Source organism: Ceratotherium simum, chromosome 26, assembly GCF_057802395.1.
Source record: "Ceratotherium simum simum isolate JZ-2026a chromosome 26, ASM5780239v1, whole genome shotgun sequence".
Taxonomy (NCBI): Eukaryota; Metazoa; Chordata; class Mammalia; order Perissodactyla; family Rhinocerotidae; genus Ceratotherium; species Ceratotherium simum.
The window spans coordinates 7,626,393-7,654,190 of NC_141925.1; the positions used below are offsets into that span (position 1 = coordinate 7,626,393).

The 27,798-nt window shown below is 51.4% G+C and overlaps 1 protein-coding gene across 5 annotated transcripts in view; it reads left to right on the forward strand.

The window, feature by feature from the left end:
* ABAT (4-aminobutyrate aminotransferase) overlaps positions 1–27,558 on the forward strand; it is an 86,885-nt gene extending 59,327 nt beyond the window's left edge. For all 5 annotated transcript variants that reach the window (XM_014793459.2, XM_087449603.1, XM_087449601.1 and 2 more), the window contains exons 6-16: positions 3,000–3,049; positions 11,969–12,049; positions 12,725–12,817; positions 13,321–13,383; positions 16,024–16,087; positions 16,586–16,734; positions 18,496–18,633; positions 19,382–19,549; positions 20,771–20,917; positions 25,985–26,096; positions 27,291–27,558. In XM_014793459.2, coding sequence (XP_014648945.1) covers positions 3,000–3,049; positions 11,969–12,049; positions 12,725–12,817; positions 13,321–13,383; positions 16,024–16,087; positions 16,586–16,734; positions 18,496–18,633; positions 19,382–19,549; positions 20,771–20,917; positions 25,985–26,096; positions 27,291–27,412 — 1,187 coding nt within the window. In that variant the 3' untranslated portion in view covers positions 27,413–27,558. The remainder of the gene's footprint in view (positions 1–2,999; positions 3,050–11,968; positions 12,050–12,724; positions 12,818–13,320; positions 13,384–16,023; positions 16,088–16,585; positions 16,735–18,495; positions 18,634–19,381; positions 19,550–20,770; positions 20,918–25,984; positions 26,097–27,290) is intronic.
* Positions 27,559–27,798: the final 240 nt, after the last annotated feature.

Sequence of the window (27,798 nt, forward strand, 5' to 3'; positions counted from 1 at the left end):
CAGATCTCAAGTTATCCTGGGTCCGAATCCTGGCCCCACCATATATTAGCCGTGGGACTGTGGGCCAGTGTCTTCCCTAACTCGTACATTCCCCACCCCACCTCCAGGGCCCCTTCAGCTGCAATCCCCAGCCAGCTAGCCAGCGTATGTGTGGGGGTGTGGGCAATCAGGCCAGCTGCAGTTGTTAAAAGACTGGAAGTTCTAAAAGTTCTCTCTCTGGCCAGCTTTTCTCCCATATCTTTAGTCTTTGAGATGATTTTTTTAAACTAATAATTGTTGAGAGTTTACTATGTGCCTGGCATATTGCTCTACCTGTTATCCCGTTAAATCCCTACATCAGTCCTATAACATCACATCTTTTTTTTTTTTTGAGGAAGATCAGCCCTGTGCTAACATCTGCCAATCCTCTTTTTTGCTGAGGAAGACTGGCCCTGGGCTAACATCCGTGCCCATCTTCCTCCACTTTATGTGGGACACCGCCACAGCATGGCTTGCCAAGCAGTGCGTCGGTGCGCGCCCGGGATCCAAACCTGTGAACCCCAGGCCGCTGCAGGGGAGCGCACGCACTTAACTGCTTGCGCCACTGGGCCGGCCCCCATCACGTCTTTTAACATCACCTCCAGTTGACTGATGGGGAGCCAGGTTTTGAGAGGTTGCAGGGTTTGCCCAGCGTGTCCAGGGAGCCCAAGGATTTGAACCAATGACTGCCTGTCTCCTAAGCTGACTTCTGTGATCGCAGCCTCCCAGATGCTGCCCCTGCCCTGCCCTGCAACGTGGGGGTCCCACCGTGTCTAAAGCCCAGGCCTAGGACTTCCTTGATCAGAGGGACTGGCTCCTCTTTCATTCCTCCTTCTGAAGCTGATCAGACAAGCTGCCTCTGTGGCTTAATAAGATTTCCCTGGAACCGGCTTATCTGCTGAGGCAGAAAAGTCACAAACACCCGGGCAGTGTGATAAAAGAGCCAGAGCTGAAAGACCTCTGGCCGAAAAGCAGTCGGAAAAAACCCAGAGTGTTCCTTCCTTGAGTAACGAGCACTTTCCAGCTGTGGGCCCAGCAGCCGTGGAGCAGGGTGGGGAGCGGTGGGGAGGGTTGGGGAAGGACATTAACAACTCTCTCCCTTTGGCTCTGACATCACCCCCCCCCACCCCCCGAGTCCATGCTCCCTGCAGCAGGCAGAGGGAAACCACTAGGCTTCTCAAGTCTGTTGACTCTTTCTGATTCATCTAGGAGAAAGTCTTCCCCAGGTGATACTGGGTCTTTAACACCTGTCTAAACTTGCTCATCTGTTCTTATGGAGGAGAGCAGGCTCCAAGCTCAGAGCCTTGGGCCTCTCACCATAGTGATGCAAAGTCTCCTTTCAAAGTAAATTTATTTAAATTAAAAAGTGAGGGGCTGGCCCGGTGGCTTAGCGGTTAAGTGTTAAGTGCGTGGCTACTGGCCGCCTGGGTTCGGATCCCAGGTGCGCACTGATGCACTGTTTCTCTGGCCATGCTGAGGCCGCATCCCACATACAGCAACTAGAAGGATGTGCAACTATGACATACAACTATCTGCTGGGGCTTTGGGGGAAAAAAAAAAAGGAGGAGGATTGGCAATAGATGTTAGCTCAGGTCTGATCTTCCTCACAAAAAAAAAAGGTGAATTGGTTTTTTAAAAAGATAGATACAAGGTATGCATGATAAAAATTGTGATACTTGAAGACCAGGAGTTTTTCTCCAAAGTCTGCTTCCTGCTCTAAGATTCATTGATTAGTCTTTTCTCATCTCTGACAGTTTTGAGTTCTTGCCCATGTCGCTGGATCTCCACATTATTCATCCATTCAATTAGTATCTATTGAGCTGACCACTTGGCCGCTGCGTCTGAGGGTCTCACAGTGTGGTCTCCTGACCTCTGTGCCTCCTACAAACTTGTCCTTCCTGTGGGAGTTGTCACCGGGATTAGGGATAATGAGCAGAAAACCCCTCACCTAGTAGATGCTCAATAAGTGGAAGTAAAGGCTTTGAACCCAGAACATTCTGGCTCCACTGCTGTGCAATACTGTGGTGCTCCTCCCTCCTACATAATAAAGCTTTCGTTCATTGAGCATCTCCTCTGTGTAAGGCCCTTCCTGTTCATCATTGCTAGTCCTGGCAGCTGGTGATGGGCACAAGGTTGTTGCAAGCCTGGAGATGTTGGAGGGTCGTGATTAAGACACGTGTACATCGGTCTTCCCCCCGCCCCCAAAGCCCCAGTAGATAGTTGTATGTCATAGCTGCACATCCTTCTAGTTGCTGTATGTGGGACGCGGCCTCAGCATGGCCGGAGAAGCGGTGCGTCGGATCCGAACCCGGGCCGCCAGCAGCGGAGTGCGCGCACTTAACCGCTAAGCCACGGGGCCTACATCGGTCTTTATGCACACTTGTGGGGGAAATTCATACAAGAGCAGTTGCTGAGTCAGAGGCTATCCTGAGCCTTGTCATGGGACGTCAGGCCCGGTGTGGACAGTAAATGCGGCGGGACTCTGGGAACAAGCAAGTGCATGAAGAACTGGACATGCTGGCCGCAGACTGCAGGCTGCATCTGTCCCCCCTCAGTCCCTGAGCAAACGCTTATTGTGACTTGACTCACCCAGTGAGCACTGGGGAAAAGGCGAGGGCACCTCTGCGGTTCATCACACCGGCCTGGGGAGCCGTGCCCAGCCCTGGTCTTGAAGTTTGCCTTAACCTTGTGTACACCTCCTCTTATGCTGGTCTGGTCCAGCAGGTCTCAAAGCTGAAGGGGCATCAGGATCACCCAGAGAATTTGTTGAAGATTTCTGGGCAGCACCCTGAGAGATTCTGAGTTGGGGGTTCTGGGTGGGCTGCAGGAATGGGACTTTGTGTCTGCAAAGAATAAAAAGACCCCTTGGCATGTGAAGAGAGTTGCAGGGTTGGAAGGATAGGGTGGGGGCAGGCATTGGGGGAGGGGCGCAGGGACGCTGAGATGCTATGCTGTCTCTAACTGTACTCCCCTCTCCCCAGGTTACAGCCATCCCGCTCTCGTGAAACTCGTCCAGCAGCCTCAAAATGTGGTGAGTCCTGGATTATGCAGAGTAAAGACCAGACGCGTTCATGGGGATTCAGAGGATCGTTGGGGCGGCCTTTGGAAACAGTCCATTCACTCATTCATTCATTGCATAAATATTTATGGAGCACATACTACACACTAGGCACTTGGAATGCCGTGGTGAGCAGAAACACAGCGCCCCACCCAGTGGAGTCAGTCAATTAACCACACACGTAAGCAGAGAACTGCAGCCATATTAAGTGCTACAGAATGAGGTAAGCAGTGCTGTGTGGGCATAAAACAATGAGAGTAATAATAATGGTTAACGTTGATTAAGAGCGTAATACATATAAACACTGTGTTCAGCACTTCACAGCTCTAATATTGACACATCTGTGAGGCAGGTACTGTTTTATTCCCATTTTACAGATGAGGAAACTGAGGCACAGAGAGGTTAAATATTTGTCCAAGGTCACACAGCCAGAGGAAGTGCTGGGAATAAAACCCACAGGAACTGGGCCTTTCAGGGATGGAGGGGCTGAAGTCAGGGCAGTGTTCCCAGGGAAGTGACATTTGAGCTGAGATCTGAAGGGGGAGAAGGTGCTAACAGGTGACAGCCAGGGAAGAGGGGTCCGGCAGGGAGAAGAGAGTGGGAGGGAGAGCTGCAGTGAGCTTGAGGAACAAAATAGGACAGCGTGGCCGGAGCAGAGAGAGCCGGGCGGGATCCAAGCAGGCCTGAGTGGTAGGCAGGGGCCAGGTGACATGCAACTTCTCATGCTCTGCTCTGTTGCCCTTTGGAGCCGGATTACTGTCTGATGTGGGGCTGTCGGTGCACGGGGGGATGAGCATCCCTGGCCTCCACCCACTAGATGTCAGTAGCACCTACCCAGTTAGGACAACCAAACATGCCTGCAGCCATTGCCAAATGCCCCCAGGAGTGGAGTCACCCCAGTTGGGAACCCCTGCGGTAGAAGCAGCACTCCTGCATCTCCTTCCTGAGAGGTGGAAAGCCATTACACAGTTACACCAACGGTAACACACGCGCACAGACGTGCCTACATTCTAGGTGTACTGCCAATGAGTTTTCCCATGTAACCCAGTGTCTCCCAACACTTTTTTCTGATTACTTCCTTAAGGAGACTTTTTAGACTTTATTTTCCTAGCTGTTCCCCCATCATGAAATTTTAATACCACCATGTATTCGTGTCCTATTGCTGCCGTCACAAATTGCCACCACCTTCAAGGTTGCAAACAGCAGCTGTTTGTTGTCTCACGGATTGTGTGGGTCAGGCGTCTGGCCAGTTCGGCTGAGCGCTCTGCTCAGGGTCTCACAAAGCCGAAATCAAAGTCAGCGACCCGAACGCCCCGCTGGCGGCTCTGGGGGAGAATCTGCTATGGGGCTCGTTCGGGTTGTTGGCAGATGCATTTCATTCTCGTGCTTCCCATGTGGTCCCGCCATCTTAAGCCAGCAGCAGCAGGTCCAGTTCTCTGTCTTCCTCCTCTGCCTCTGCCCTTAGCAAAGGGCTCGTGTGGTTGCAGTAGGCCCATCTGGGAAATCCAGAAGAGTCTCGCTGTGTGAACTAAATAGGAACCTTAATGACATCTTCAAAGTCCCTTTTCCAGGTGACATATTTGCAGTCCTGGGATGGGGTGAGGGTGTGGCATCTTTTTGGGGGCCATCGTTGTGCCCTCAACACACCTGTACGGTATGGTCTATTTGTGTATGATATGGTATACGTGGCCCAGATAGATGGTTGTGCCCTCTACATCACAGGAGCAGGGTGTTTTCCCCAACCCCATTGAGGATGCATGAGTTACAAGTGGTCCCCACAAAACGCCCCACCCTGTTACTGCTCTCCAGACCAGGTGAGGGGGGCTGCTCCCCTTACCTCTAGCGGCACAGATGCGTTTCTTGCATTCTTTATTACCACATAAATGGAGTCATACGATGTGTGCTCTTTATCACGTCTGGCTCATTTCACTCAGAATCTGTCTGCGTCGTTCATCCTTGTTGTGTAGAGCGGCAGACCATCTATTCTCATGGTTTACGTAGCATTCCATTGTGTGAAGATACTGCAAATAATTCATCCCTTCTGCTGTTGATGGGTGTTTGGGTTGTTTCCTACGAAGACTGCTGCTGTGAACGCTCGAGAATGTGTCTTTCGGTGAACACGTTCATGCGTTTCCATTGGATACGAGGCTAGGAGTGGGACTGCTGGCCGAAAGGTGCACAAATGATCAGCTTCAGCAGATCCTGCCAGACGTTTCCAAAGTGGCTGTGGGGGTCTCCATTCCCTCCAGCAGTGTGCGAGGGCTCCAGCTGCTCCACATCCTCACTGACACCGAGTGTCATTGGGGGACATTCATTTTACTCAGAGAGTGACACACTTGTCCACATGGGACAAGGAGTGTGATTCCTGAAAAGAAATCTAAGAAAGGCCGGGGTGGACCAACAACCCAACCCCGTTAGGGACTGACTCCCCGGCCTTAAAGTGTCTTCCCTTTTATTTTTTTATTTATTTTTGTGTGTGTGTGAGGAAGATCGGCCCTGAGCTAACAGCTGCCAATCCTCCTCTTTTTGCTGAGGAAGACTGGCCCTGGGCTAACATCCATGCCCATCTTCCTCCACTTTATATGGGACACCGCCACAGCATAGCTTGCCAAGCGGTGGGTCCATGCGCGCCTGGAATCCGAACCGGCGAACCCCGGGCCGCCGCAGCAGAGCACGCGCACTTAACCACTTGTGCCACCGCGCCGGCCCCGAAAGTGTCTTCCCTTTTAAATGACAGAGTTGAAGATAATAGGAAAGAACCACGTCTCCCTCCTTATGAATGGCTGTGCCCTGCTGGGAGGGGCTTGAGGACGTTCCTCGCCTCCATCAGTTGCCAAGTTCGGGGGCTGCTGTAGTGGGAACCGCCAGTCTACCCGAGGTGTCTGCCGAGGCCCGTCTGCGGCCGGAGGCTCCAGGCTCCATGGGTGTGTTTACATTCAAAGCCGGGCTTTGTTTCGAAACGTTGTGCGGATCCCAGATGCCTCGGCAGTTGGTGCTGAAAAACTGTGTCAACAAACGTCACACACATTTGCAGTGTCAGCTGTCTCCGGAGGCAGAACCGTCCCCAACAACACGTGACTTCCAGGCCAGGGGATTCTGATTTGGGGGGATGCCCTGCCCCCACCTGTCCCTGCCAGGAACCTGGGAGCCTCGCGTCATCCTCCCTTCCCCCGACCCCCCTCTCACCTCTCACCTCCCACCCAGTCGGGGACCAGTCCTAGCTCCACAGCTCCCACTTGGATTTTCCCAACAGTCCCTCTCCATCAGCCCCTCCCGCCCCACATCCAGTCTCACCTCCTCCAAACCATCCTCCAAAATGCAGAGGGCGTGGAGCCCTTTCCGGCACCCACTGCCCTCAGGATGCCTCCTGACCCCTCCACATCAAGTGCAGAGCCTGCGTGCTGGCTCCTGCTTCTGCAGCCTTGTTTCTGGCCTTTGTTCCTTCACCAATGACTCAGTCCCTACCTTGTCCCGGCCCGGCTCTGGGCTCTGGGATTTGGGGTGAGATCCCACTCTGGATCCTGTCTGTGCTGACGTTGCTCTGCAGAGCACTGGGTTGGGGCAGGGTGCACGGAACACCTGGCACAGTAGTGGAGAAGTGGCAGCTGACGGGCAGAAGCTCAGCAGGGTGCACCCGGGGCATCAGGCTGGGGGACCGTCGGTTGACGTCTTGGGTCTTCCAGATTCTTGGCTGGAGATGTGCTCAGGTGGTGGTTCTGGTGTTTTCACTGTCTGGACCAGGTTCCTGCCAGGTCACTGAAGTCCTGAGAAGGGGCTTATCAACCCTTTTGTACCCCAACCATGTCACCCTGAAACTCCAACATAATTATATCATGTGGCTGCAAAAATTAAAGCTGTGTCCCGTGGATCCAATATCTGGGTTCCAGTTACAATTTCATGTGTTGCCAGGGCCACCTCATTACATTGCCCACAGTTACACAATGACTGTTGGGCATTGCACGTGCACAGTCACGTTGCAATGAGTGATGAGTGCAGTTGACATCCGTGGCACCTGGGATGGACATAGGGCAGCTGGCCTGGTTCAGGCATGACACATGCCATCCCTGTGACCTCCAGGCCTTTCTACCTGTGTGGCTCTGTCCTTCTAGACCAAGCTTCTGCCTCATCTTATGCCGTGTGGTCTCACTGGCTCCTCACAAGCACCCAGGGATGGCTGCCACCCCAACCCCATGTTGGCAGATGAGGACTCTGAAGACCAGAGAGGTTAAGTGACTTGCCCCTGGGAGGTTAAGTGATTGCACAGCCACTTAAACCAAAGCCAATTCTCCTCGCGCTGCCCTTTAGGGCTGCTGAGTCTGACGGCAAGGATTCTAGAAACCTGTCCTCATTTGATTCTGCTACTCGTTGTCCCAGATACCTTCTGTTCTTAATGTCACTCTTTGTGGAACAAGAACACCACCCCCACGTCTTCCCTGGGCCCAGATAGGCAGTCAAGCTGCCAGCCAGCCAGTTGTCTGCTGTGTGAGCTGCTTCCCGCGATACTGATGATGGCAGTTCGCCTCCACCCTGATCTCACGGTGTGCTTGCTTTCTTTTTTTTTTTTGTGAGGAAGATCAGCCCTGAGCTAACATCCATGCCAATCCTCCTGTTTTTGCTGAGGAAGACTGGTCCTGAGCTAACATCCATGCCGATCTTTCTCCACTTTATCTGGGACGCCGCCACAGCATGGCCTGACAAGTGGTGCGTCGGTGCGCATCCGGGATCTGAACCCAGGCCTCCAGCAGCGGAGCGCGTGCACTTAACTGCTACACCACGGGGCCGGCCCCTGTGCTTGATTTCTTAGGAGCCACCCTAACAGCTTGGAGCCAAAAGGGAATGCCCCTCAGAGACCCCTACAGGCCAGCCCAGGTCTCCCCATTGTGCCAGGCGAACTCGTCCAGCATTACCATTTTCAGGTGCCGGCTGCCTGCGGTGTCTGGCAGAGGATCGGATCTGAAGTCAGCAGACCTGGGTTTGAGTCGTGGTTTTGCTCCTTCCTGTCTGTGTGACTTGGGGCAGGTTGCTTGACCTCTCTGGTCCTCAGTTCCCCCATATCTATAATCAGGAGCGTCACCTTCTCCCACTACTTAGACCCACCCAGGTGGTCACAAAGCAGAAAAAGCAACAGAGGTCTGAATCTGCCACAGTGTCTAGTGGTCCAAGCCGAATTCCAAAGCCACCAGGGCACTGAGTCCTGGGGCCTCCCTCTCCTTGGGTTTCCTCCTATACGTAATGCCACTGTTTGGGTTTGCATTGAGGTTATTACACTGATTATGTCCGAGAGAGAGAGGAAGCCGAGAAGTCCCCATTCCCAGGCTCAGTACGATCCTCCCTCTTTTCTTTAACTAAACGTGTTTATTTTAGATGAATTTCAGATTTACAGACAAGTTGTAAAGACAGTTTCCATCTACCTTTCTCCCTGGTCCCCCCAGTGCTAACACCTCACCTCTCCATGGCACCCTTGTCGAAACTAAGAAATGCATGTTGGTACATTACGTACTACAGACTTTGTTCAGATTTCCCCGGTTTCCCACTAAGGTCCACTTTTCTTTGCAGGATCCAATCCAGGGTGCCACATTGCGTTTAGACAATCCCTTTTTATAACCCGAATCCACTTCCAGGTGACATCGCTGTTCAGGTGCAGACACCTCCAGACTCTTGCTGATCCCTGCCTGGGGGCAGGCTGGACCTCAGGGGACGTGACGGCTTTTCTCTTATTCCTTCTGCATTTCCATTTGTGTCTTTTCTATAAGGTGGACACGTGTTGTTATGTGTTTGTCAAAACCCATAGAATGTCCACCACCCAGAGTGAACCCTGCTGTGAAATTGGAACCTTTTTTTAAACACCATTTTCCCAGCCACGTAACATCACCTTGAGTTAATTGCCATAGTTTACATCACCTAATGTTGGCATTTAGAGTGTTTCTCCTTTTTGTTGTCATAAACAAGGGTACATGAGTAATTAAATGCTTAGCTTTGTCCATGTTTGAAGTCGTTTCTTTAGAGGAAGTCTAGAAATAGCCGAATCAGAGTACAAAATAGTGTCAGGCTCTTAACACACAGCAACACCCTGTGTGGTTGAAACATCTACCGTGGCTGGTGTCCTTCCAGAATTGAATGCTATCCTTTCTCTTTGCTGTAAGGGAAGTATTTGAGGACAAGCCTGTGGGGAGGTTTGGGACCATTGGCCTGCGTGCGTCTCCAGCCCCGTCATGGGGACAGCTAGCAACCATGCCTGCATTTTGCAACCAGCAAGGCAGGGGCTGGTTTTCTTCAAGAAAGCAGCCACATGAGTGTGGGCCTATCCCTTGACCCGGAGGTTGATTTAAGATAATTTTGGCTGGCATTTTAAAATGGGGCGATTTCACATTAAAATCTACATTTCCCTTTTCTTTTGAAATCTAGAGGCACGGCTCCCTCAGTCTGCCTTCCTGCTCCAGAGTCACTGGGCAGGGCTGACCCACCCTTGGATGAGCAAGTTCCTCTCAGTGCCCACCACGTTCCCTCATTTCCTGGGAATCAGAAGCGAGTGTCTCTTTAGCATTAGGCTTGCACTGGTGATTTCCTTGCAGAGGGAAATACTTCTCTGGACCCACATGGATCAAAATTAGAAAAAAAAAAAAAACCAACATAGACAAGTAATTTTTGTAACATTACTTTTCTCATACTCAACCCATTCTGTTTATTTGGCCAGCTCCCTCACCAGATTGCCCTCCTACACCCTGTTCTGCTTAGAAATTCCAGAGCTGGCGTGGCTTCTTAATGCCTTTTTTCCATGTTTTTTTGAAATTAAAGTACAATTTACATGCAGTAAAATCCATCCTTTGTAGTGTATAGTTCTGTGAGTTTCGACAAAAGCATTGTCATATAGTCACTGTCAAAATCGACACATTAGTACATCCAGGTTCACAGCACTGTTATTCACAATAGCCAAAAAGTGGATGCAACCCAAGTGTCCATCGATGGATACTGAAGGGATAAAGAAAATGTGGCATAGCCGTCTAATGGAATATTATTGAGCCTCAAAAAGGAAAGAAATTCTGCCGTATGCTATAACATGGATGAACCCGGAAGGTATTATACTAAATGAAATAAGCCAGTCACAAAAGGACAAATACTGTTTGATTCCACTTATACGAGGCACCTGGAGGCATCAAATTCATAGAGACAGGAAGAATGGTGGTTGCCAGGGGCTGAGGGCAGAGAGAATGGGGAGTTATTGTTTAAAGGGTACAGAGTTTCAGTTTGGCAAGAGGAAAACGTCCTGGAGATGGATGGTGGTGATGGTTGCACAACAATGTGAATATACTTAACACTACTGAATCGTACCCTTTGAAATGGTTAAGATGGCAAATTTTATGTTACTTGTTTTTTAACACAATTAAAAAAAATCCAGACCTGAGCAGTTCATCACCCCAGACATTCCCCAAGCCCATTTCTAGTCAGTCCCACCCCAGCCCCTGGCAACCATGAGCTGTTTTCTGTCCCTATAGTTTTGCCTTTTCCAGAATGTCGTATGAATGGGACCATACAGTGTGAGACCCCTTGATCCTGGCTTCTTTCTCTCAGCATCACGACTCTGAGATTCTTCGTGTTCTTTCATGTTATTATATGTGTCAGCAGATTATTCCTTATTATTGCTGAGTAGTATTCCATGGTGTGCCTATACCACGGTTTATTTATCCTTCCCCCAGTGGAGGGGCATTTGGATTGTTTTCAGTTTTTGGCAACTACAAATAAAAGCCGTTATAATCATTTGCGTGCATTCACGTCTTTGTGTGGACATATGCTTTCATTTCACTTAGCTAAGTACCTAGAAGTGGATTGCTGGGTCGTAGGGTGTGTGTATGTTGAACGTTATAAGAAACTGCTGGGCCGGCCCGGTGGCGCAAGCGGTTAAGTGTGCGCGCTCCGCTGCGGTGGCCCGGGGTTCGCCGGTTCCAATCCCGGGTGCGCACCGATGCACCGCTTGTCAGGCCATGCTGTGGCAGCGTCCCATATAAAGTGGAGGGAGATGGGCACAGATGTTAGCCCAGGGCCAGTCTTCCTCAGCAAAAAGAGGAGGATTGGCAGATGTTAGCTCAGGGCCGATCTTCCTCAAAAAAAAAAAGAAAAGAAACTGCCAAATCATTTTCCAAAGTGGCTGCACCATGTTAGTCCCACCAGCTGTGAATGAGAGTCCTAGTTGCTCTACATCTGCCCCGGTACTTGTTATCCATTTTTTGTTTTTTAACCATTCTGATGGGACTTTTTTAAATTACAGATTCAAAGGAAGTTGCAAAAAATAGTACAAAGAGGTTCCATGTATCCTTCACCCAGTTTCCCCCCATAGTAGCATCTTATATAACTATAGTGCAATAGTACAGCCAAGCAATGGACACTTGTTTATTTTTATTTTATTTATTTATTTTTTTGAGGAAGATCAGGCCTGAGCTAACATTCATGCTAATCCTCCTCCTTTTGCTGAGGAAGACCGGCTCTGAGCTAACATCTATTGCCAATCCTCCTCGTTTTTTTTTTCCTCCCCCCCAAAGCCCCCGTAGATAGTTGTATGTCATAGTTGCACATCCTTCTAGTTGCTGTATGTGGGACGTGGCCTCAGCATGGCCAGAGAAGCAGTGCGTCAGTGCACACCCGGGATCCGAACCCGGGCCGCCAGCAGCGGAGCGCGCACACTTAACCGCTAAGCCACGGGGCCAGCCCTGGACACTTGTTTAAAAACCCAGAGCAATCCTAGTGGACTTCTCTGAAAGTGCAGGGAGAGCTGTCATTCCCGCACTGACAGGACACCCTTCAGCCTATTTGAACACATCGCTATGAAAAGCATCCTCGGGGGGCAGGGGGCTGAGTCCGGCCTGCGAAGTCACCGTTTGTCTTCCTGCCTTTCTGCAGAGCACGTTCATCAACAGACCGGCCCTCGGAATCCTCCCCCCGGAGAACTTTGTGGAGAAGCTCCGGGCGTCCCTGCTCTCGGTGAGTTCCCTGGGAACAACCCTCCGTGGTCAGGACCCCCCTCCACCTTCCAGCCCCGCTGAACTGCAGTTCTGATCTCTCAGAGGCGAGGCAGCACCAGCAGGGGAGGGAAAGGATGGAGATCCATCATGATTAAGAATGGGGTGTTTCTACTTCAGTGTGGCTCTCTGTGCAGTTTCTTTCATGAGTATTCTTACTTTTCCCTTTGAGGAAAAGAAGGGATTCCTTGTGTGCAGGAAGAAGGGATCTCTGGAGAAATTAGTATTTGTCCCATGACAGGAGCTCTGCAGATGTTATTCAATCCTCCCCGACATTTTGGGTTTAGTTGGTACAACAATTAAAGTCATTCAGAACCTCAGCTTCCCACCTGCAAAATGTGGGTGTCTCGGGGAGTGGGGGTTGCGTCAGGAGGGACGGACTGGGCTTTTCTTCACCCTTTTATCCTCTCTGCGCTCCAGCCTCGGGGCCTCCTGGGGCTTCTTCTCCATCCCTGAACAGCCCAAGTCCACTCTCCCAGACCAACTGCTGCCAGGACGTCCCTGGTTCCCTCCCAGCCTCCCTCCTCCTCCCGCAGCCCCCTAGCCCAGCGTGTGGCCCCTGCAGAGGCACAGCTCCAGCTAGGGGACGTGGGGCGTCCAGACGGAGCTGAGCCCACAGCTGTTCCCCTCTCTGCAGGTGGCTCCCAAGGGGATGTCTCAGCTCATCACCATGGCCTGCGGCTCCTGCTCCAATGAAAATGCCTTCAAAACCATCTTCATGTGGTACCGGGTGAGGACGGGGCACGAGTGTGCACACGCACACACACACACACAGAGGCTCCCCAGCACCAGCCACGCACTCACCGCTTGTCCAACTGTTCATCCCAACTGGCTGGATTATTGGACATCAGTGACCCTGGTCAAAGTCCTGGGAGGCCCTTGCGTGGACAGAGCCTTCCAAACACTCCGGGGGGTGTGGTGCAGAGGGCTGAGGCTTTGGCACCAAATGGACCCAGTGTAATGACTCTGTTTTACCCGGCATAACGTATACCATGTCAGCAGATCTCGGTTACTAGTGGATTAGTAACACACCTGATGTATTCATCTGTTTATTTCATCACAAGGACGCTTAAGTCTCATGCTTCAGTACATAGGTGTATTGACCTACATATAAGATCAGCTCCTGAGAATGCACTGCCTAGTTGTCCAGACTAAATATCGGTTTGTGTGGACAGTCAAAGCCCCTCCTACCCCAGAGCGTCTCTGAGATTTTGTTCTGTTTTGTTCGGTCAGAGTAAAGAAAGGGGTCAAACCGGTTTTTCCAAAGAGGAGCTGGAGACGTGCATGATCAACCAGGTAAGTGCAGCGGGCCCTTCCACCTCGTCCATGGGGGAGTGGCCCAGGCTGACCTTCTCAGACAGTCGGCTAGGCTGCCATAACTAAATACCACAGACTGGGCAGCTGAAACAGCAGACGTATTTTCTCACCATTCTGGAGGCTAGAACTCCACGATCAAGGTGCTGGCCAATTTGGTTCTCTGGGGCGGGCTCTCTTCCTGGCTTGCAGATGGCCACCTTCTCACTGTGTCCTCCCATGTCAGGGAGAGAGGGCAAGAAAGCTTTCTTTTTTTTTTTTTTTGTGAGGAAGATCAGCCCTGAGCTAACATCCATGCTAATCCTCCTCTTTTTGCTGAGGAAGACTGGCTCTGAGCTAACATCTATTGCCAATCCTCCTCCTTTTTTTTCCCCCAAAGCCCCAGTAGATAGTTGTACGTCATAGTTGCACATTCTTCTAGTTGCTGTATGTGGGACGCAGCCTCAGCATGGCCGGAGAAGTGGTGTGTCGGTGCGCGCCCGGGATCCGAACCCGGGCCGCCCGTAGTGGAGCGTGTGCACTTAACCGCTAAGCCACGGGGCCGGCCCAAGAAAGCTTTCTTGTGTCTCTTTTTATAAAGACACCAGTCCCATCATGGGGCCCCCCTTAAGACCTCAACCAACCCCATTTACTCGTCAAGGCCCCATGTTCAATTGCCATCACATTGGCAGTTAGGGCTTCAACATATGGATTTCAGGGGATGCAAATATTCAGTCCATAACAAGGAGTCCCCAGGCATTCTGACCCCTAGTCCATTCCTTTGGTATCAAGGCCGAGAGGAGCTCTTCCTAATGGGCACCCATCAGTTTCCCAGGACAGCTGCGTGAGTTTCACCCGTCTAAGGAGGCCTATAATGTGTTTTCTAGAATAATCCAAAATGTCAACACAAATGTATGTGCAAGGGTGTTTACCCTGTTGGTGTTTACAGTAACGATAACCAGAAAAGACTGGGAACCACCAATCTATCCAGTAATGGGGAAAGAGGAATTAAGTGTAGGGGTTTCAGTTGGAACCAGAAGTTCCTAGAGTTCCCAGAGGCACCAAGGAGGCCATTGCTGAGGGACAGCGGAGGTGGGGCTACAAGGAAAACCAAGTGGGTGGCGTCCACGCTCCCCAGCCAGCTTCACCAGAGCAGGCCTGTCCTCCCTCGTTTTATGTTTGGGGTCCCATTACAATTTAGACAGAAGTGTCTGCTGCTAAAAAAAATCGAGAGCCACTGAACTTGGTTACCCGCTGCGTACATCCACAATATTCTGCAGCAGAAATTGTTACAAAGGGGTTCTCTTGGCCCGGAGACATGCGTGCTATAATTTAGTGGAAACAGTGGAACGTAAATTTGTGTGGACACCATGCTTTCAACCATGTAAATAAATATAGAGGAAATTGCTAGAAGAAATCCTGCTAACATGTTTACAGTGGGTTGCCTCTGGGTGGTGAGATTGCTTTGTTTTATTTTTATCTTTGATGCTTTCTTAATTTTTTTTTCCTAATCCTACCTCTTGCTAGCAATATATCCACACCTTTCTCCATATACATACAGACCTACATAAACTTAAGCTTTTTCTTTTTTTTTCTGGCCGTTTTTTTTTTTTTAAATGGATCATACCCTACCTCTTTCTGATCTGATATCCATGGACATCCTGTTCCGTCGACATTTTTAGATCTCATTGCTCATGTGTAGTGGCTGCATCGTAAGGTGTGTGATGATGTGTATGTATCACATTTAAACCAGGAGCAAACAAGGGAAAATGACAAGAGGGTCTTCTGGGGTTTGTGGGGGGAGGTCCTAGAGCTTTTCCTGGGGGTCTCAGGGACCCGCTGGAGATCAGCCAGCCTGAGGAAATGCCGGATCAACCTTCCAGAGACTCGGGGCCCCTGCGGTGGCCTCTGCAGCGTCCCCAGCCATTCTGCCAGAGTCAGCTGGAAACGGGTCTGATTCTCCGGCCAGTGGGACATCAGGAAACACTGTCGCAGCGCCATCCTCTAGGGGCTGGGAGGGGGTGGGGAGTAGCTGCACCCCTCCTGAGCCCAGGGGCAGCCACCATGGGAGGAGGGGCAGGGTGTCCTCTGGCTGTGGCCCAGCAGACCGCGTCCGAAGGCCTGGGGCGTTTCCTGAGGTGCCAGCTCAGCCTCGTGTCAGGGAGGCAGGTACACACCATCAGCACCTGGCCCACCTGGAGCAGTGGGAGCCAGAGCAGTCTGGAGCCAGGGGGGGCCGGGAGTGTGAAGAGCCTGTAGACGGGGGCTGAACACTCAAAACCCCAGCAGCCTGGCAGGTGACATAAAGGTGACATGAAAGTGGCCCGGGGGCAGCGTGCTTGCCCAGCTGTTAGGCTCAGCTGAGAAAAATGGGCCCAATGGTGCAGAATTTGTGAGAAGACAGAAGTTTGGATATTTATGTGAAATCTCTTGATTAAAAAAAAACCACTTTTTTGATTATATAGGCAAAACAAAACACCTGTGGGCTGGATGTACGCCTCAGGGGTCTGATTGGCAACTTGGGCCTGAGAAGGGACCCCGGGTTCTTCTGATGGACTGCATGCTCCTCTAGGTGCACGGGGCAACCACATAGCCCCCCAGTCCTCACAGCCTTGACTGATGACTGCTCTCTCTTGGTTCTAGGCCCCCGGGTGCCCCGACTACAGCATCCTCTCCTTCATGGGCGCGTTCCACGGGAGGACCATGGGTAAGGAGGGGCCGTGAGACCCCCAGGTGGCAGTTAGAGTAATAACACAGCAACAGCAATGGCGAGGCTGCCTTTGATGTCGTGTTGGCGGTTTCCACGTATTGTCTCGTGGACTCCACACCATTCCCTGCAGCGTGTGGGGTATTATTCCCACTTTGCAGATATGGAAATCGAGGCTCAGCAAGGCAAGGAACATTCCAAGGCCATTCTATGACAGAGCCAGGATTTGAACCCTTGTCTCTCTGCCTTCAAAGTCTGCTTAATCTGTGATGAATCAGAAAGCAAAACACACACAGGCACATACACACACTCGCGCACGCGGTAAGTGTTCACAGGGTCTGCTTCACTCCAGGATGTTACAGGAACTGCGTTTCTGCAGGCAATGGGCCTCCCTGGGCATTTAAAGACTTGTCCTGAAATGCCCATCTTCTTCTTTTCAAAGACTGTTCCTCCTGCTTCCCCAAGCCGACCCTCTGCTCTTCTGTTTTGCTGGCCCAGGTTGCTTAGCGACCACGCACTCCAAAGCTATTCACAAGATCGACATCCCATCCTTCGACTGGCCCATCGCACCATTCCCACGGCTGAAGTATCCTCTGGAAGAGTTTGTGAAAGAGAACCAGCAAGAAGAGGACCGCTGTCTAGAAGAGGTAACACCCACATCTGCCGGGACCTCCGCAAACCCGCTCTCCTTACCCTTGCCACCCCAAGGCTCAGCCTGGGAGAAGAGGAATACACACACAGAGTTTATCTGGGGACCCGCGTGGTGCTCCCTGGGAGGGATGTAGGGACAGAGAGGCCTCCTGTCCCAAGTGTTCCATGTTGGGAAAGGTAATGAGACACATTGATTTTCCCACCCAGCATCCATCACCCCACTTCTGGTACTGATTTCTGTATCATTTAAGTTTCTTTGGGGGCAAGCTTCCCTGATTCTAGAATAAGAGAAAATGGATTTATGGAAAGAATATGGGAAAGCTCAGAAAACATGGTTTCATGGGATCCTTTAATCCACCATTTTTCAGTCTTTTCCCGAGTCTGGAGTTTTTGTGGAAGCCCTGGGGTTGCAGTGGGGGCAGGGGAGGGACTAAGGATGTGCAGCCCCGTGTCACCATGCCTCCACTTCAACCAGAACAGCCCCCCTTTGACCTGTTCTGCATATCAGGATTACATATAAGACATCGGAAGGATTCTGTTGCTGGGGGAGGCGGTGGAAACAGCTATTTACACCTGGAGCACGTCTCCATTTGGACCAGCTATATTCCAAGTGCTCCACAGCCACCTGTGGCTCCCGGCCGTCTTAATTGGAGAGGGCAGGGTGTAGGAAAGACAGCATTTTGACAAATAAGAAAATAACCACGTAACAACAAATTGCAGACTATGCTCTGAAAGCAAAGAAGAGCACCTCAGGGCTTTCTTGGGGCAATTGGTGGAGACCAAGCCCAAAATCGCATCATCCAAACAGAAGGTTTTTCCTTAATTCTGCATAACAGAGAAAGACTGCCCTTGTTACTCTATTTAGGTGTATGGTTTGGAGTCTTTTAAATTATGTATGATTATTAAATATTAATAAAGTATCACAGTTACTACTTTTTAATTATCTATAAGATGATGCCCATTTTAGAACAAGAGTTCAAGAAATATAACCACTTAGAAACAATCCAGTCTTTTTCTCACTACCTCATGCACTAACAGTTAAATTTTTTTTAATCAACTTCAACTTCATAAACTTATAGTTTACATTCCATAAAATGCACTCATTTAAGTGTCTAGTTCAATAAGTTTTGACAAATAAATACAGTTGTGTAACCATCACCCCAATCAAGGGCATCTGTCACCCCGGGAAATCTCTCGGGTCGTCGAGGACTCAGTCCACGACCCCCACCCCCACCCGACTCCATGCACCACTGATGGGGTTTCTAGCATGATGAATGAGTTTTGCAACAGTTGTATAAACAAATAGACATCTCAGATTCCTGCACAGAAAGGACTCTTATGCCAATAATAACAAAAATAATAGTATAACAAGATAATAACGTAGTGGCGATACACCAGCAGCTACCACTTCCTGTATGGTGGACACCGTGCTGTATCATCTCATCCAGTCCTCTCCATGACCCGGTAGGTAGATTCTGTCAGTGTGCCCATCGTACAGATTGGGAAAGCAAGGCTTCAGAAGGTTAAATAATTTGCCCCAAATTATCAGTTTGTGTGCCCACAGGTGCACCAGTCCCAAGTAAGACACACTTCATCCACACCTGTGGCTCCGAATGGATCCACAGTCTTCACCGGAAGTGCACACAAACACATCTTCCACGTAACTTCCAGGGTTTGTGGTACCCCGGGAACACGCCCATCCACAGATGCTGCTCGAGCCTCTGCAAGCCCTTGTCGCCCCCCTCTTTGGAATCCAGGTGGAGGATCTGATCGTGAAATACCGGAAAAAGAAGAAGACGGTGGCTGGGATCATCGTGGAGCCCATCCAGTCTGAGGGTGGAGACAACCACGCATCCGACGACTTCTTCCGGAAGCTGAGAGACATCTCCAGGAAGGTCAGTGCCCGGGCTGAGGTTGGACAGGTCCACAGGCTGTTTCCAGTTGGTTTCCCAGAGCAAAGGGTTAGCTTTGCGTTCCTTGTAAACTTCCGGATGTTCAGAGGCTGCTTGTCAGCCTCACGGTTAGGATTCTTCCCTAAAATCTTATTGTAAAATTAGCCTCCAACCTGCCGTGTTAGTCGGGGACTTTCCCAATCAAGAGACCCTCCCCCCCACCTCGTCTTTCAGCCTGGTGTGGTCCACACTCAACAGATGCAAAATGAACAGACTTTATGTTAATATCGTGTTTATTTTAACGTGTTTGCATGTGTCACTGGCATATCCAACTGGTGAGTTCACAGAGAAAGGTTATACGACCTAAGCTGATTTCAACACAAGGTTAAGTAAATAATCATCTGGTGACATGCAGATCCAGCAGACAGGGCAGCTGAGGTTTGGGGACCAGGCCCAGGTCCCGCTACCAGGACACACTTCCTTCCGAATAAGTCAGCTGGCTCACGGACGGACCAGCTGCAATGCTGCTGTGCTCTGGTTCAGGGAGTATCTGATGTTCCGTCTGTGCCAACTCAGCTCTTTGAGGAAACGTCCAGATACGGCCCTGGTGGCCCTGCCCGGCTTCAGTGTCTGGTTTAGTTCTGGACAGCCCACAAACGCAGGCTTGGTCCCAAGTCCAGAAAGCAAGGACTCTGGCTGGATTCAGGCGTCTGCGGTGGGTCACCTGTGGTGGGTGTTTTTCTCTCTCCAGCACGGCTGTGCCTTCTTGGTGGACGAGGTCCAGACGGGTGGCGGCTGCACTGGCAAGTTCTGGGCCCACGAGCACTGGGGCTTGGATGACCCTGCGGACGTGATGACCTTCAGCAAGAAGATGATGACCGGAGGCTTCTTCCACAAGGAGGAGTTCAGGCCCAACGCTGTGAGTGCGGACCCCACCCTCTCTCCTGTCCAGGGAGGGGAGGGAGACAGTGAAGGAGAGGCCCGTTCTCATAACCGTGCCTTTCTCGCAAACCAGGAACTGAGTGGACACCTAATGTGTCACAAAGGTTTCCTAAGTTCTGATCAATTTAATTAGCCAATGGTTATGATCACCGCCGCTCTCTCTGCAGGGCTGACTTTGTAGCAGTCCGTTGTCTTCTCCTAATTTTCCTCTGTGTGCACAGACAATAATATTGTTAATAGTTTTGTGCCTGGCCCAGTTCTAAATATTCCTCACATACTTTTAATCCTCGCAACAATCTAACCAAGCCGGTGTTATTTTTATCTCCCATTTTACTAATGAGGAATCAGGCACAGAGAGGTTAAGGAAGTTGTTCAAAGTCACACAGCCTGTTAAGTGACAAAACCAGAATTCAAACCCAGGGCCCATGCTCTTCACCATTACACTGTACTGCCACACATACGTACGGATTCTCATACATACACACACACAGTCATCAGGGGCACAAGATCCTTCCCTCCACCATTCTTGCATGTAGTTTCCACCCTCAAGGTCACCTCTCATGGTCCAAAATGGCTACGGGAGCCCCAGCCATCACATCTCAATTCTAGGCAGCGGGAAGGAAAAAGGAGAGAAGGACAAAGTGGCCCCCTCCTCGTCTTTAGCAGCCTTCCCAGAAATCCCACACTTCTATCTCCAACATGACTAAGATCTGGTCACATGGCCACTCCTAACTGCAAGGGAGGCTGGGAAGTGTGTATTAGTTGGCTGCGTTGACACCTGGGTAATTCATGGAGGAATAAGTCAGGTGGTCTTTGAGGGTCAGACTGCCATCAGTCCACTGCCAACTCCACCACCTGTGAGCTGTATTTTTCCTGGACAAATCACACAACCCCCCAGAACCTCAGCTTCCTCCTCTGTAGAAGGAGGATGATGGTGGCTAGGGGCCAGCGGTCTTGGTCTCCCCAGGACCAAGGGATTTCCCAGGGCCTGGGCTAGAGGGTACCTAATGGCAGTACCCACCTGTGGGGTCGTTGTTATGGGAAGAACTCCATGAGACGTTGTGTGTTCTCCTCCATGTGTGTTCACTGGGTTGGTTTCTCTCCTCTTCAAGGGGGACAAGGCGTGTCTGGGGGCGCGGGCCCCTGCGGGGTGTGCCTGTGTGAACCCTTCCAACAAACACCCTGTGCCTCGTTCCAGCCCTACCGGATCTTTAACACCTGGCTGGGGGACCCGTCCAAGAACCTGCTGCTGGCCGAGGTCATCAGCGTCATCAAGCGGGAGGACCTGCTGAGCAACGCAGCCCACGCCGGGAAGGCCCTGCTCACGGGGCTGCTGGACCTCCAGGTACCCTGCTCTCCCAGGACCCCCGCCCCTGGCTCCTGCGGCCCCCAGGGCCATATCTGAGCTCTGGTCCAGCGGTTCTGAATGGGCCCTGCCATTTCTGTAGGGGATGCCTTCCCACCCCTCCATCCAACCCACTCCCAGGGCCTGAACACCTGGCTTTCCTTCCACACCAAGTCCAGACGTCCCTCCTTTGAGAAGCCGCCCAGACACTGCCCCGTCACTCCCACTGATGTGGCAACCATGCCCTCCTCTGGTGTACCGGCTTCTGCGTAGTTATCACTCTGCAGCAGTGCTGTCCAGCGGGACACATCACAAGCCACATATGTCATTTTAGATGTTCCAGTAACATACTAGAAGTAAAAAGGAAGGAGGTGAAATTTATTTCAATAGTGCATAGTACTTAACCCGTTATATCCAAAATATTATTTCAACATGCCAGCAATATAGAAAATAAGTAAGGTGATATTTCACATTCTCTTTCTTATACTAAGTCTTTGAAATCTGGTGTATATTTTGCACTGACAGCACATCTTGATTTGGACTCACCACATTTCAACAGCCACATGTGGCCTGCATTGGACAGTGCAGCTCTCTATTATAATAATTATTTGTCCTTACTATGTCATGCTCCCTGCCTGACACTCCCTACACACACACAAATGTTACTCTCCTAGATTTAGGGGGGGCACACTGCTGGCAGAACCACAGTGTTTCCAGGACTGGCCAGGCCAGCCCAGGAGTTGGGAGGAGAGGTGACCTTCTCCAGGTGGCTCGTCACAAAGAGCCCCTCCCCTGGGATCTTGAAGCATCCAGTCACCCATGATCTGAGCAGAACCGCCGAGGGGGGCTCGTGGTGGTGGTGGTGATGGTGATGATGGTGGTGGTGGTGGTGGTGGTGGTGATGATGATGATGGTGGTGGTGGTGGTGGTGATGATGATGATGGTGGTGGTGGTGGTGGTGGTTATGATGATGGTGGTGGTGGTGGTGATGGTGGTGGTGGTGATGATGATGATGATGATGGTGGTGATGGCGGTGGTGGTGGTGGTGGTGATGATGGTGGTGGTAGTGATGATGGTGGTGGTGATGATGGTGGTGGTAGTGATGATGGTGGTGGTGATTATGGTAGTGGTAGTGATGATGATGGTGGTGGTGGTGGTGATGGTGATGATGATGATGGTGGTGGTAGTGATGATGACGGTGGTGGTGGTGATGATGATGATGGTGGTGGTGGTGATGATGATGATGGTGGTGGTGATTATGGTAGTGGTAGTGATGATGACGGTGGTGGTGGTGATGGTGGTGGTGATTATGGTAGTGGTAGTGATGATGATGTTGGTGGTGGTGATGATGATGGCAGTGGTGGTTATGATGATGATGGTGGTGGTGATTATGGTAGTGGTAGTGATGGTGGTGGTGGTGGTGATGGTGGTGGTGGTGATGATGGTGATGGTGATGATGGTGGTAGTGGTGGTGATGATGAAGGGATGAGGGACAGTAATAGGAATGGCTTCCATTTATTGAGAGCCTGCTCTGTGCCAAGTCCTGTAATAGGGACTCTCATCCGCTCTTTCATACAAGTCCAACAGTAATACTGTGGGTGTAGGCACCATTATATGCTTGCTTTACAAATGAGGAAACTGAGGTGTGGGGGGGCCGTTAACTTGTCCAAAGTTACACAGCTTCCACCGCTGGGGTTTGAACCTGATTCTGGTGGACTTCGAAGTCCATGTTCTTTGCCAGTGTTTACCTCTCTGACATGATCAAGGACCTAATAATAATAATAATAATAACTTCTATGAATTAAGAACTTGCTATGAGCCATGCATTGTGTTAAGTGCCTTATCTCACTTAATCTTCAGAATAGGATTACTGCATTTAGGAAAAAAGAAATCAAAACCCTCAGTTAAATTTAAATTTCAGAAGTCTGAGGCCCAGGGGAGTAAGCTCAGGACTTGGTTCTGGACACAGGGCAGCCAGGAGCTCCAGGGACCACCTGCTCCCTCCTCCCCAGGTAGGGGTGCCAGATTTAGCCATTACAATCCAAAATATCCAGTTAAATTTGAAAAACAGCACCTGTTTTTTTTTAGCATAAGAATAGCCCATGAAACATTTGGGACATACTTATGCTAAAAAATTAGAAGTTGTTTATCTGAAATTCAAATATAACTGAGCGTCCCATATTTTATCTGGCAACTCTAACTCAAAACAATTTGAAATTAGGAAAATAGGATTATTCTCATTTTCTGGATGAGAAAATGGAGGCCCAGGCAGTAGTGAGGGAGCCAGGTTTTAAACCCCCATCTGCCTGATTGCGAAGACTCTGAAGGGGTTAAGTGTGACTGTTAAGACAGCGATGACCTTCCAATGGTGCCAGTCTGGGTGGAATTTCTTTTTCTTTTCTTGGGCTGGGTTTGCAGCTAAACTGAGCTTGGGGTGTGGGGGTCCGGGCATGTGCGAAGGGTCCCTTCCTTCCTGGTGCCACGCTCCTTCAATGTCCGCCAGCCAGCACGGCAGGAGAGGGGACAGGCGACGTTGATTTTCTTGGGAGACGTCCAGCCCTGCCTGCGGTGGTGGCTCGTGCTGACTGTGGGATCTGGTTGTTCTGGGGCTGTCACAAACGGGGGCTGCTCTCTGTTCTAAGCTGAGATGCCTTCCCATGAGGTCCACACGGACCAAGGGCTGCCTTCCTCGTGATGCGGGCGTCACTCAGGGTCCTGGGATACGAAGCGACAGGCGGAGCTCACGGCCTGGCAAGGGGCTTGGTTGGGACGCAGAGGAGGCAGGCTGGGGAGACACAGAAGCAAAAATGTTTAGACAGTCTGAGGTGTCGCTTGACAGGCGAGTCGCGGTCAGATTGCAAGATAGCAGTGTGGGGGCCGGCCCCGTGGTGTAGCGGTTAAGTGCTGGAGCTCCGCTGCTGGTGCCCCGGGTTCAGATCCCGGGCGCGCACCGACGCGCCACTGTGGTAGCCTCCCATATAAAGTGGAGGAAGATGGGCACAGATGTTAGCCCAGGGCCAGTCTTCCTCAGCAAAAAGAGGAGGATTGGCAACAGATGTTAGTTCAGGGCTGATCTTCCTCACCAAAAAAAAAAAAAAAAAAAAAGATGGTAGTGTGGCTCAGGAACAAAGAGCAGAAACGGGGTTCCGACCCCACAAGTGAAGTCAGACCAGCCCAGAAAAGCGAGGCCCAGGCCCGAAGGAATGCCGGAGATGTTTTCTTTGTAGGCCTCTTAAATGTCCCCGTTAATGCTGCCCATTCCCAGTGGAGCTCCTGGAGGACCAGGCAGCTTGCAGGTCCCTGACTGAGGCCCCTGGCTCTGGGGAGGGGGGTGGAGGACAGTGTTTCCCAAAGTGGACTCCACGTGCAGGACGGGGCCACAAAAACGGTTCCATGGAGACGTCCCAGAGACTGGCATCTTGCCTTGGGAGCCCCGGGCTGGCTCATTTAAAGGGATGGGAGGGGTCGGGGGCCCCCATCAGGGTCTTAAAAAGCTATAGGCAAGAAGGAGGTAAGATTGCAGAAATGCCCTCAGACAATGAGCAGACAGATGGGTGAAACAAAAGGAAGGCTCTAGATGTGCAGGCCTGGAGGCCTACAGGGAGGCAGCGATCAGCGCCCTGCAGTGAGGAGGGGCCGGGGCCCCGCGTCCTGCATTGATTCCCCAAATGGACAGTTACTCAGCCCCGCTGTGTGTGTGTGGGGCACAAGGGCCCTGAGGGGTGTCTGAATGTTTGAGACCTTGTTCCCGGCCTCCCCAAAGACCTGCTCTGGAGGGAGAGAGGAGTGGGTCCCAATCACTGGCTCCCATCAAGCAGCAAGTGCAAGGAACGAGTAGAGTAAGTGCTGGAGTGACTTCTGAGCCTCAGTTTCCCCACCTGTGGAGACCTAAATGGGTCTCCCTTCACCGGCAGGATGAGGACTCAGTCCTGCACGGCAGTGCCTGGCACAGTGCCCGGCATGTATGTGGGGCCTTTATGATCTCCAGAATCTGACTTCATCCCCAGTGTCTACCAGTGGGCTGCCATGCAGTGACACTGCCCCCCGCCGTCTCTGCCCCCAGAAGCCTGAAGTTATTTGGGGTTTTCCAAGCCTTTGTTTGCTGTCCCTCGTGTGGACGATGGGGAGTGGGGAGGGACCAAGAGCCTCTCTCTGAGTGACCATATTAGCTTCCTCGGGCTTCTGTAACCAATCGCCACACACCAGGTGGCCTAAAACAACACTAATTGATTGTCTTACGGTTCTGGAAGCTGGAAGTCTGAAATCAAGATGCCAGCAGCCTTGATTCTTTCTGGAGGCTGAGTGAGAATCCCTCCCACGCTCCTCTCCCAGCCTCTCGTGGCTGCCGGCCGTCCTCAGCCTTCCTGGGCTTGTGGCTGCAGCACTCCGATCACGGGCTTCTCCCTCTGTGCCCGTGTCTCTGTGTCCACATTTCCCTCTTCTTACAAGGATGCCGCTGTTGGATTTAGGGCTCACGCTAATCCAGTGTGACCTCATCTTAACCGAACTAATAACATCAGCAAGGACCCTATTTCCAAATAAGGTCACAGTCACAGGTTCCAACTGGACAGGAATGTGGGGAGGGGGCTACTGTTCAGCCCAGCACAACTCCCGACCTCAAAGCCTTGAGTGAGGACGAGCTTTTTTTCTCCGAGAAGAATCACCACTTCTAGAAGAAGAGTTACTACATAGATGGCTGACATCTGTTGAGCACCTTCCACGTGCCAGGCTTAGGGCTTGACAGAGAAACCTTGTCTCACCAAATTCTGCCCACAGCCCATTGGGGTCAATAGCATTTACATCCCTCAGTTTACAGAAGAGGAAACTGAGGCATGGGCCCCTTAAGTGACTCACTCGGGGTTATGCTGAGAAAGAGGCGGAGCCAAGTTTTGAAGCCAGGCCTGGATGCATCCAGAGCCAGGGCTCTGAACCCCACGTGGTCCTGCCAGTCCATGCAGAGGCCCAAAGGCTGGATCGGGGGTGGGGGGCAACTAAGGAACCACAGCCACTGAGCCGGCTGCTACAGGGGTGACCAGCTTGGATGCGGCCTTGTCTCCCCCACCGCAGGCCCGGTACCCCCAGCTCATCAGCAGAGTGAGAGGACGAGGCACCTTCTGCTCCTTCGACACTCCAGACGAATCCATACGGAATAAACTCATTTTAATAGCCAGAAACAAAGGTAAGGCAGCGGGAGTGTAAGCTGAGCATCATCGGGCGCCCCCGGTGCCTGGTGGGGGGCGGGGCAGGTGGTACTCGGGACTGAAAGTACTCTGAGTGTGCTTTCTCGAACGAAGAGGAAGTAGCCAGCGGGATCTCCTTGTACGTTATTCATTCAAGAGATATTCACAGAGGTGAGTGGTGCCAACACTGGAGAGAGGCATGACGATGAGCAAGACCGCCGGGGCCCTTCCTCCAAGGAGCGTACAGTCTAGCAGGAAGGGTGACAGTAAAGAGAATATGTCATACACGACAATTGCAGTTATAAATCCTAGGAAGGAGGAAAAGGGGCTAAAGGTTGGAATAGCTGGGAAAGTGTCCAGAGCAGGAAATCAGGGAAGGCTTCCTTGAGGAGGTGGCATTTTACCTTACGTCTTGACAGATGAACAGGGGGTGGCCAGGTGAAGAAGGTGAGGAAGAACATTTTGGGCAGAGGGAGTCATGTGTGCAATTAGCCGAGGCGGGCCAGAGCTTATGGAGGCGGAGAAACAGGAAGGATGGAGTGTGATGAGGGACAGACAGGCTGGAGGGGATGGGGCTTCAAGATTCTGGAGTTCTCCCTAAGAGCTGTGGGAAGCCGTGGAAGAGTTTTACGTGGGGCAGATCAGGGCCTCTCCTGTGTGTCGAGCATGGGGACCATCTTATCGAGTCCCCGCAGCATCCTTGAAGGCTGGGATCATTCGCCTCCTCTTTAAAATGAGAAAACTGAGTCTCAGAGACGCTTCACACCCTATACAAGGCCGCCCACCTAGTCAGTGGTGAGGTCGCCCTTTACCACAAGCAGGGTCCGTCCCTCTTCAGGGACGGCTCTGCCCTGCGTACCTACTTCTGAGCTGCCTGCTCTTTTGTAATTTACTTGTGCACTTCTTTCCTTTCCCCACCACACCATGAGTTTCTGGAAGGCAAGGACTTGATCTCGGGATATCTCTATGAGCAGACCTAGCGCAGGGGCGGCAGAGCAGGCATGCGGAGCTGGAAGGGAGGGAGGGAAGAGGGTGATGGGTGAAGGGGGAGAGAACGGGAATGAAGGGTGGGTGGGTGGAGGAAGGGCAGATGGAAGTCTGGATGGGAGAATGATGTGATGGACAGAGCAGGGCAGCCGGCACGTGTAGCCTTCCTCCCAAACTCCTACCCTCCCTCCTGCTTTCTCTTCCAGGCGTGGTGTTGGGGGGCTGCGGCGACAAGTCCATTCGTTTCCGCCCCACTCTGGTCTTCAGGGATCACCACGCGCACCTGTTCCTCAATATTTTCAGCGACATCTTAGCAGACTTCAAGTAAAGAAGCCATTCCCACTGCTCTGAGAAAGCCCCGATTCAACAGTTGTCAAATTGATTAGTTTGCCTAATTCATGTTTTCACTTAAAGTGTCAGAGGTGAATGCATCAACTGGAGGGTTATTGTGGGGAGGGGATGTTTTTGGTGGCCTGGGGGGAGGGGAGGGGAGGAGGGGCTGGTTTGGGTTTTCCTCCCTGCAAAGCCAATGGGGCACAATGGTTGAAGGCCAGAAATTCTGCTTGAGCCCTGGACATAGTCTTAGGAGGGGCCATGAGGGTCCTGGCCGTATATCTGCCCACCCTTGACCCTAACAGTTATTTGGAAGCCAGTCAAGGGGATGACACCTGCTCCTGGGACTGGTGGCTGGGGCTCTGGGTTCTGTCCCTCTCA